The sequence below is a fragment of the Phalaenopsis equestris genome, unplaced genomic scaffold (genome assembly GCF_001263595.1).
Source record: "Phalaenopsis equestris unplaced genomic scaffold, ASM126359v1 Scaffold219585, whole genome shotgun sequence".
In the NCBI taxonomy this organism is placed as follows: Eukaryota; Viridiplantae; Streptophyta; class Magnoliopsida; order Asparagales; family Orchidaceae; genus Phalaenopsis; species Phalaenopsis equestris.
In genome coordinates this window covers 34,051-45,575 of record NW_018237938.1, presented here as the reverse complement: position 1 = coordinate 45,575, position 11,525 = coordinate 34,051, and the positions used below count along the sequence as shown (strand labels likewise).

General features: G+C 33.7%; 1 protein-coding gene across 1 annotated transcript; it reads left to right on the top strand.

Annotated features, from left to right (window-relative positions):
* Positions 1–3,252: 3,252 nt before the first annotated feature.
* LOC110037446 (AP2-like ethylene-responsive transcription factor BBM2) lies at positions 3,253–10,985 on the top strand (the record flags this gene model as incomplete). The annotated part of the gene is made up of 8 exons (XM_020742099.1): positions 3,253–3,481; positions 3,564–4,122; positions 4,439–4,521; positions 4,827–4,915; positions 5,014–5,087; positions 5,212–5,262; positions 6,334–6,410; positions 10,174–10,985. Coding segments are annotated over exons 1-8 (1,974 nt in total), but the record flags the coding sequence as incomplete, so codon positions are not given.
* Positions 10,986–11,525: the final 540 nt, after the last annotated feature.

The following is an 11,525-nucleotide window of genomic DNA, read 5'->3' as shown; positions in this document are numbered from 1 at the left end:
AAAAATGTGTAGTCTCCCAGCCTATTTGGGAAATCAATAAGGATCCCTTAGCTTGTTAATTGGACTCTCACAACCTAATTTTGTGTATTCAATGGAGCTCTCACGGCTTGCTAACTAGAGTCTCCTAGACAATTTTTTTTGCATTCAATGGAGCTCCCTCAATCCACTAACTGGAGCAGTCTATCCTATTTATGCAATCAATGGTGCTATTCTAACCTTCTATCTAGAGTCTTTCAAATTTTTTGTGTTATCAACAAATCTCTCTTTCATGCTATTATTCTTCTTTTCATAGGGATTTTTCTCACCTCTTTCACACTATCTAGAGAGATTTCTTGTTATGCTATGGTGTTTTCTAGGGGAGATTTTCCAATTGTTATCATGATTTTCAGAGAAGATTTTCCATATTATTGTCTCACTTTTCAAATTACAATTTGTTTTCTTAATCATCACACTTCAAATGAGATTTTTAATGTTACTTTGGTGCTTTTTTAAGGTAATTTTCTACCTTGCCAATGTACGTTATGGAGGATATTTTATGCGCCATTGTCAAACTTTTTGGAGGTAATTTCTTATGTCACATTTAAATGTCAATGTTTGTGGAATCTCACCCCCTGAATTTCACGAGAAGTACCAAAATTCTGAGAACTTGATGTTGATATGATCCTTTGAAGATTTGTTGACTCATTCTTTGAGAGTATGGAAGAACAAGCTTATAATGATCAATCATATACTTAACAAGAAAAAGAAAGATAAATCCTTATTAAAAAAATGAAGACTTTGCAAGCTCTTAGAAATGATGTTGGCTTTTGATGAAGAGAACAAGAAGCAGCAGAGCTTCTTATATAAGTATTTTGTCGGGGATTTGTGCTATTTCTTCTAATAACATATTGTAGCTTTTGTACTAGTGTGTTTTGGCATGTACGTCTTCTTTTTTTTCTTGAAGTAGCAAAAGTTTTTACTTTAATTTTGAGACCACTTTTAATTTTGATTTTGAGATTCTTTGGCTTCTCAAATATGTAGAAGTTTGCAATCAAGGTTAGTGCAAGTGTTTTGTATAAAAAAAATCAGGTACATTTTATCATCTTAGGCTTGTGACTACTGAGACTTTTAATGTACTTGTATCTTCTGAGGCTTGTAACAATTAGAGGTTTTGAGTAGAGACCCTATCAACTACTTACTCTGATGGAATCATTCTAATGGGAAGTGCATACACCACTAACTCTCCATCAAGACTTGTCTCCTTGATTCATCTTCAAGGGATACGAGTTGAGAATTTGTTTGTCACTAAGAATGATTTAATTTTTATAGATGTTTAGTAGAGCATGTGTACTTGATGATTGTAACCTATAGTGGATGAAGTAGATCATAATCTACGAAGGAGTAAGGTCCACCTCAGATTATTTAACTCGAGATGCATGATGACAGTAACCTATCACAGACAAAATTGTATGAAATTCACCAAGGATGATTGACCCATCCTATGCTTATAGTCAAACTATCTTCTTGTTGACTATAACTTGTATTGGATGAAGTTGAACTGAGTCCCACTTGGACAAAGTGTGTTTAGAATGAGGTGTCAAAAAATATTCTGCTTTTATCAAGACTTGCTGTTGGTCAAAATGGACTGTAGTTTTTCTTGCAAATATTATTACAGTCGTCTAGTAACATGCTAAATGTTGCATTCAAATTTATTATTCCTCCAACAGAAGCATTTTCCACACAATCTTGTCAAGCAACCTATGAAATAAATCTTGAAGAGATCAACTTCTTGTTCCTATTGAAAAAATAGATCTACACGTTAATAGGACGCTGACGAAGTGCTCTTTACTGTGATGGTTGCCCCTTAGTCTTGAACTAGTATTTATGAACTTGATTTCAAAATGAGATATAGTGTGAATAATTTAATATAATAATTCCCACAATGTTAATGTAAATGATCTATTAAGATTGCAATGAGGGTTACCTATTGACCTGGGAGTAGTTTTCATTGAGTTGATGTGTGAATGAGATGGGGGAAGATTACCCTACTACAATCGTGCTCTTGACATTGATGTGAACAACCTTTTGAGATTGTAGTAAACACTATCTCCAAAGTTAAAGAATGTTTCAAAATTCATTATAAAGAGGTTCAAGGGAAGTTCTTTCACTAGTTGAAAGATGTTTATCATTGGAAAATGAAGCAGGGGCTTGACATCTTAGATTTTAGGACCATGTTTAGAAAGACTTCATTTTGCATAGACATTGCCAATCTAAAGCACGTTGAAAATACATATTACAGGAATGTATCACACACATTCAAAAGAATAACCGGAGACGATACCTCAAATTTTTATTGAGGAAATCTTAGAAAATGAAATAAACCATGGAGTCTATCCCGGTTGAAAAAACCCACTGTGTAATGATGAGTACATATATCTGCTCTTCTTCTAAGTCACGAAAGAACGTGTTACCAAGTTTATCATCATAGATGTATAATAGTATTTCATTGATCATAGTTGTAATCTAGTTATAATAAATTTATTTTTTGGTGATAGTAGACTACAAAGGTAGTAGTCCTCGTAATTCCTAATATGGCTTAAATTTGAAATTCATTGGACTTTCTAATTGGGCACAAGAAAATTCTAATAATAACTTAATGGCTCGATCAAGGTTTGATTTGACTCAGATTGGATCAAATTTAATGTCATTGTGTTCATCTCATCGAGATAGTGAGTTTTGCTCTATATTTGTTAAAATCAGAGTTTAGAATAATTTTTAAATTATTTGAATGTCCTTTATTAAAATAAATATTTTAAAAAGCAAGCCGACCATCTCGCGATTCAAATTAAATAATAAATAGATTGACCAAACATGATTATTTTAAATAAATTATTCCATAAATAAGATTATAATAATTTTATAGGAATAAAATTATCTCCATAACAACAATTATAATAATATAATTTAATTTTTAAGCAGTTATGCAAATTTCAACCAGGTGGTTGAATAAGGCTAATACTATTTTCCTGTTTGGACCACTAAATTTCAGTATCTATATTTAGATAAAATAAATTCCTCGTGATTATTCTAATCTTCTCTTCTATGAGTCTCAAATCGTTCGTTCGTCTTTTTTTCCTTCTCCTGTAGACAACTGACCCTCCGAATCCCTCCTCTCATTTCACCATTAACGCATTTCAAACATCATTACCCTTTCTAATAGCACCTAATTGCCTACCTCGGCTCTCTCCGATACACAAAACCCTAATTATATGCATGGCTTCCATAAACAACTGGTTAGCGTTCTCGCTTTCTCCACATGAACTCTCTTCCTCCCAATCGCATCCTGAGAGGCTCATTCCCAGCGCTGATGTCTCTACGGGAGACTGCTTCGGCCTCTCCGCTGACTCTCCCTCTGAGCAGCCGCTTGGCATTACAACCCTAAGACAAGATGTTCCCTTTGACATCATGGAAACCTTCAATAGAAGCAACCATCAAAACCAAGGTCACAAAAACAGATACTAGGCATATAGAAATGGAAGTGAAGAAAATCCTTTAAAAATCTCACATTTTATGTGTTTGCTTTTGTGCAGAATGGAACATGAAGAGCTTTGACTTTAAAGGGAGCGCATCCGATCTCTCCATGCTAGTTGGTTCGACCGGTGACCGGATGAATAACCATATGGAAGTTGAGGAACCGAAGCTTGAAGACTTTCTTGGAAGTCACTCCTCTTCCGGGGACTACGTGTTCTCCGACTACAACGACGTGGGAAGTGTGGCTCATAGTAACAGCTCTATTGGGCTCTCCATGATTAAGACTTGGTTGAGGAACCAGCCTGTGACGCAGCAGGTGGCGGAGGAGAAAAGTACTGCAGTTTTGCTGGCTGGGAAGATTGGCGGTCAAAGTAGCTCCCAGGGCCTCTCGCTCTCAATGAGCATGACCTCTCAGTCTAGCTCGGCATTGACACTCATGGCAACTACTAGCGGAGGTGGAGGAGGAGGAGGTGGACTAGGGGAGAGCTCTTCGTCGCCAGAAAGGTTGGTTGGTGGGGGTTCGGATGGGCTAAGCGCGGTGGAAGCAGTGGCTACGAGGAAGTCGATTGATACCTTCGGTCAAAGGACTTCGATTTACAGGGGGGTGACGCGGTTAGCCATCTGATTCCCAAATGTCGGATAGGACTCTAAATTTATCATTCTATAATTATTTTTATTGTAACAAAACAGTCGCAAATTCTTCAAGAGAATAGATATTCTGGTCATTTTTTTTATATATGTTTAGACTTTGAAATTTTTGAAGTTTTTTTTTTTTTATTTTTTAATTTTCTTTTGGTAGCAAATGTTTGAACCGTTAAAGGACAGTTTGATCCTAAAAAAAGAGAAATCCTTAACCGTTTATTAAACTTAAAGCAATATAGTCTCATTCAAGTTCATGAGTTGTTCCTTACATCTTGCGTCCTCTCAGGCATAGATGGACGGGTAGATATGAGGCTCACCTTTGGGACAACAGTTGCAGAAGAGAAGGGCAGAGCCGTAAGGGTAGACAAGGTATAATGGAATTCGAAGTCTTCTTCGTTCTTTATTCTAGTTTATTGTTACTTTTTCCATATTATTTAATATTAAATAACTATGGTTTTACTAACAATCGGCATTTTCCCCCACTCGGATTCCGATTTGGTGATTTGACTTTCGAATGCAGTCTATCTGGGTAAGTGTATATACAATTTAGTTGTTCGATTAGTTTTCATGCACGAGCTTTTTGGCCTGTCAAAAAGTTCACGAAGTCTTAATTTAGCTATACCTTTCCTTTCAATCTGATCTGCTGCTTCATGTCCCACTGTTACGTTAATTAGGTGGCTATGACAAAGAAGATAAGGCTGCTAGAGCTTATGATCTGGCCGCACTCAAATATTGGGGGCCAACCACAACGACTAATTTCCCAGTAAGTTTATTTATTATTGTACCGAATACCTTTTGGGCTGAAGTTTTTCCCGGAATAGAAAAAAATTTCTAATGTAGTTTCCCTCGCATAATATTTAGGTTAGCAACTATGAAAATGAGCTTGAAGAAATGAAGCACATGACTAGGCAAGAATATGTTGCCTCTCTTAGAAGGTAACGATGTGTTGAAATTGTTTCCGTGTGTTGCTAATTAATTATTATATTATGAATGGAGTGCAAATAGATAGAGTTAGGGGTTTGCCATTTGATACTACTATTTTCTTCTATTTGGTTTCAGGAAGAGCAGTGGATTTTCTCGTGGCGCATCAATCTATCGTGGCGTTACTCGGTAAGAATGTTTAAGATATCCAGTAATTAATAACCCACTAATATCAAGTAACCATCCGAACCAAGTTTCCCTACTATTTACACTTCTATAGCCACAACTATTATGCCTCTATCCATCATTTCGCAAGCTAATATAGTATGATGAGTATATATGCATTCTACATGTATTAACTGCCAAGGCGAAAATTTTCTTTCTTCCTTTATATGCTTTATTATTACATTTTAAGGGTATTTTTAAAAGTTTGTTTTATTTTTCCGATGCACCGTAAGTATTAATCTATCACATGAGACTGTGAGTGTCAGCATAATTATGTCAAGAAAATATTTTACATAATATGCATACAAATAGATCTTGTATGAAATTTTTTTTGTACATAAAATATCAACATAAACCGCCTCCACGATATTCCAGCTATTTGGGCTGATTTATTTTTCGTATTCATCATGTCGACTTATATAAGGCCATAACTTTAATTTGCACTATCCGTTAGAATACCTTCTGGCATTAAGAGTTTAATTTCCTTTTGTTTCTTCTTCTTATCTACTGTGCATCAAATTTATGTACAATTTCTTCGTAATGCTACAAATTCTTCAAGAGATTAGTTGTCATTTACTGATAATATTATAAAATTTATCTCAGAATTCTTATTAATTTCCACTGTCATAAATATACACAAATAATTATTTCTATTTTTCTTATTATGCCATTCATGAATCACATACTTTAGATGCCAACATAGTTTCTCAAATTCTTTATCCAAATATGTGAATTTATCATGGACGACAAATTATCGTCTAACAAAAATAAAAAAGCAAAGGTAAATAGTAGCTTAATTATTTTCGATTTGTCATTATGTTAACAAAAGTTTGTTGTCATCCCGATCATTTGGAATGAGTATATATTCCATTGCACACAAAGGGAAATTATTTGAAGAGCGAATGAAAATATATCGGAGATTTATAAAAGAAACATTAAAAATAAATTTAAATATTTTTTTCTGTGGGACTTGAATATGGTGGGGATCGCATGTTGGCCACTTTTGTTAAAACAATCTACTTCTGTTCCACGCAGGCATCACCAGCATGGAAGGTGGCAAGCAAGAATTGGAAGAGTTGCAGGGAATAAGGATCTCTACTTGGGAACTTTTAGTAAGTGTTATACAATTTCCTGAAGCTGCTATATTGTAGTCTATGTTCAAGGAAGTACTTTAAAAATATGTTCCACATAAATAAAAAGTAACACACCCGGACAAAAAGGTTGACAAATTTTCAAAAACACACGCCAACGCTAGGGGCAGAACAACTTTCTTTTTGGAGAGGGGCAAACTCCAATGCCCAACAAAGGAGGGCCTAAGGAAACGAAGGGCAAGTGATATTTCAAGATGGGCATATATTTGAGGAGGGGCAAAATACTAAATTTTTTGGGGTAAATTGCTCCTCCCGACTTTACCTTGGTCCACCCCTGGCCAAAGCACATGTATTACTTTTCAAGAAAAAAATTATAATTTTAATTCATGCACATATTTCTATGCCCACCTTGTTATTTTACTTGTTTTCCTGATTTCTATATCAATCATATGATGCATTGTTCGAAGTATTAATAATCACAAAAATGATAACTAAAAGATGATTATTTATTCAAACCATTCTCATGAATCATTGTCTTCATGCAATACAACTATTGTTCTATTTAAATTTTAAACATCTTACTTGTCTTTAACAAATTTCATATTCACTAACTTAATTTTAGATCATAATCTGAATTTTATGGCTCACAATAGTTGTTTTAAAATGAAAATATTGAGCAAAAAATTACAAAGTATGTGATTAAAGTTCTTGACTCTTCTAAAATATCCTACTCCAACCACTAGCCTACACTATGATTCATTCAACAATTAATTATTTAAAATTAAAATAGGAATAAATAAATCTTTTTTATTATTTTTATAAAATTAGGAAGAAAAACATTTCTATAATAAGGTTTTCTAATTTCTTCTTGATTATATTTTAAAATTTGACTAAAATCTTCATGATATAATAAATTATATTTTTATAAAATAGTTTAAAAATTATTTAATCCTAGAAGTACTAAAAAACACATCGGTAAAATATTACTAAATTATAAACTTTGTGATGGCATGCCATTTTTTATTCATGCATGTTTACTATGAATGTCAACAATAATTGACATTTATTAATGATTAAGAAAATCTAGTATGGTTCCAAAGTACTTGAGCTACACAGTTTTATGTTAGCTTAACATATTTTTCTCTCACCATGCAACTTATTGTAGTTGATATAGTCATGCTCATTGCCCTAAAAAAATAATTATTACTCTAAAGACCTATGCAAACACAAATTATAATTGCATTAGCTTCAATGGCAAAATGACATCCAAGAGTAAAAATTATCTCTTATATTTTACCCTTTACACCAAAACTTTTTTTTTTTTATGTTCTTCTTAAATTAACCCCAGATTTGAAACTTAGATTGATAAACCATAAGAGAATTATTCAATTTACTTCGTTGAATTAGTTCTATAAATGAAGTTAATGTTGTGCTCATTTCTTAAACGAAATGTATGGTACAATTTTTTTGTCATTTTAATAAAGATGTTATGGTAGGTGAACTTGTTTTCAATATTATATATACGTAAGCTTTTATCTCATTTCAAAGTTCTTTTGTTCACACAAAAAGCTTAAATCTTTTTTCTTATAGAAGAACATGAAATCCTATAAATTGCACGATACTGTTATGAAAAGAAATAGTAGATGTCAACCAACAAACTTTATTTCATATGCCTGTATATCATCATACTAGCTTTAAATCACCTATTCGTAGGTCAGTTTATAAATCTTGCTCTCTCATTTGTTTCCTTAACAAGTTAATTGATAATGGAAATTCTTTTAATCTTCTATTTTAATTACCTTAGCTCTACTGGTTTTTGTTATGATTTTTGTATAAGATATATAACAATAAATTTATTGTACAATTTAAACACCTGTTATATCTGCCTAATCCAAGGGAGTTTAATTTTATTTACATCAATTGATGCCACACCAATCATTTTTATAACAAAATAATTCATTAATTTATCACTTTTATTTTTAGCAACTTATACCTTTTTTTGGTGGGACAAAATCCTCAACTGCCTATTTTTTTTCAAGTATTTGGCAGAAAATATCAAGGAGGGGCAACATACTAAATTGCATAAACTAGATAAGAAATTTTTTTAAATTTTATAATTTATATAGAGAAATATCAAATTTCATTGAAAGTATTTTCTCGCTCTTAACATAAACTTGTTCCGCTTCTACTTATAGCTACAAGAAGTTATTACAATCAACCTGATACTCAAAAACTTTTAATTCCCTGCAATTGAATTCTAATGTATTCCAATTAAGAACCATTTCACACTCTCTCTCTCTTTATATATAGATATATATATATAAATGCATGCATATATGTATAAATGTTATTATTTTTTATGAGAAAATAAATATTTTTCAAATGATTTTAGTTAACCTTTGTTTTTATCAGACAACATTTACTTAGCAAATCAAGTGCACTCTCCTTCATCGTCTCGATATATATTGGTGCCAAAAAACTTTATAAAACATAAGTGTGCCAAACTTTATAATACTTAAGTTGAAGATATGCTTAGAGCTTAAGCATACAAAATAAATTCACAAATGGATGATTTGAATAATGAGATTAATTGATCAATAATTTCAATATTTAGGCGCATTCAAACTGATCGAATTCTTTCATCATGCCATGAAAACATTTAGAACGGGTGTCGATTAAGAAAAAAAAAAAGTATATTGGAATTCTACTTTCACAAAGCAGACATTGCATGCAAGCTTAAGTTTCTTCTTCATGCTTGAGCAATGTTGAAATATTGATGATATGTAATAAAACTGTACTTTATGTTATTTGTAACCAGCACAATTAATTTTGGTCATGAAATTAAAGCTAATTAATATTATAAAATTAATTAGGTGAAGAAAAGATTTAAAATTTTTGTCTTCATCCACGTATTTTTAGTAAGAGAAACGTAATGAGACAAAGAAAAGGAAAAATAACAGGATAAGATCAAATCCACTTGATGAATAATTAAAGTATTATCAGCGAAAGGTTTTCTTGTCCTTACAAAATTATGAATAGAAAGTTTTTTTTTCTATAACAGAACAAGCGAAAGTTTTATAGTATTCGAATGTAAGAAATTAGTTTTCCTGATTTTTTTAATAAAATGTTTAGTTATCTTGAACGAAGTTTTACAACTGATTTTTTTTTGTTGTGTAAAACTCGTGATGTTGTTATTTATTTGTCTATTTTCTTAAAGAGAGAGAATAGAGGGAATGTTTATTAGCCCTTGATCTTCATCTGACATAAATCAATTTAACTAGTCAATGACTGCAAATTGTTCTTACTGGTTTTTCCAATCAACAAAATATTGCTGTTTAGATTCCGTAGTAGAAATTTTTTTGTATTCCCCAATGCTTTGCTCCGTAAATTCCTTCTGTGGAATATATGATTTCATGAATTTTGATACTTGTGTGACAATTTGAAGAATGGATAAAAGAGAATGTTAGATTTGTAAAAAGCATGTTTTGGGTGCCGTGTATGTAATTGCCGCTCTATAAAATGGATAAATTTCTTCTCGCCCCGTAAAATTATATTCATACTAAAAAATATATCGTCTTCGTTCATTCCATACAACTAATGAATGAATAATGTAGACATGCATTGACGTTAAACGCATGAAAAATAATTAGAATAAAAGTATCAAAATACATATCTTAAATTTATTATTTATATTATGTTCACTTTATAATTTAATTGACCATTTATAAGAAGTCAGGACAATGAATAAAGAGAGATTTATATGACTGTATTGCACGACCATAAGGTACGCAGGAAGAAGCGGCCGAGGCATATGACATCGCCGCAATCAAATTTCGTGGCCTGAACGCTGTGACCAATTTCGACATGAACCGTTATGACGTCAAGAGCATACTGGAGAGCAGCACTCTACCAATCGGTGGCGCCGCCAAACGACTCAAGGATACCTCGGAGCATTCTGAGTCAATCGTTATTGGCAGCCGTAGGACAAACGCCATGGAAAGCCTCGCATCTCACTACTCTGGCACCATTTCTGCCTCCTCAGCTGGCTTCGGTTGGCCCACCATCGCCTTTCAGCAGCCCCAGCCCCAGCCGCAGCCGCTCAGCATTTACTACCCGAACACTAATCAAAGACCATGGTACAAGCAGGAGCAAGAGACCATCGCACCTGCCGCCGCAACTGCTACCCACAACATTCATGACCTTCACCATCCCAATACCCACGATTTTTTCCAGCCATCAACAGCTGCCATGAACAATTTCCTTAGTCTTCAGGACTTTGCCACAGCTTCATTGGACCACAGCACTGGGTCCAGCACAATCGTATACAGCGGATTTGCGGGAGGTAGCGGCGGCGGGTTCGTGTTGCCTATGAGTGGTCACCAAGGGCGTGGTTGTTTTGGAGAAGAACAAGGAAAGCAGTCGGGGGTTGAGAACTATTTGGGGAATTCTTCTTACAGTAGCTACCAGGTTGGCAATCAGCAGCTACCAGTCGGTGATGTGAAGGCCGCTGCTGGATATGAGCAGAGCGGCGGCTTTAGTGGCTGGGGTCTTTCGGTCCAGGCAACAATGGCGTCACGGCCGGGAAATGTGGCTTCGGTATGCCATGGGGCTCCACTATTCTCGGTTTGGAATGACTCTTAGACTTCATGATATGGATTTAAAAGCTAACCGATGAATAGATGGCTAAGGTGGTTATATATAGATGAAAGGCACACAGATGGTTAGGTTCTCTTGGACTTTTTTTATTCCATTACTTTTAGTATTAGAGTGCATTGTGTTGAACATTAGAGGGGAACTACTTAGGAAGGAAGAAAGACAATGGTTGCAACAACCGGATTCTTCTGCTTCTTTTTTGAGAGGATTCTTCTGAAGTATGGTTGATAGCAACTGGGAGATTAATGATAAGTCTTTCGACTTGGTTAATCCACTACTGCTAATTTTGGGCTCTTCAGAGAAATGAATCCGCCTCTTCAGAAGCGGTGATTTTGTATAGTTGCTAGAATAACTTCATCAATGCTACTTGAAATGAAACAATTTTAATTTATTGTCTTGCTTTCTTGAATGAACTATCTCAATTGTTCTTGTATTTGTGATCATATATATATCAATATATATATATATATATATATATATATA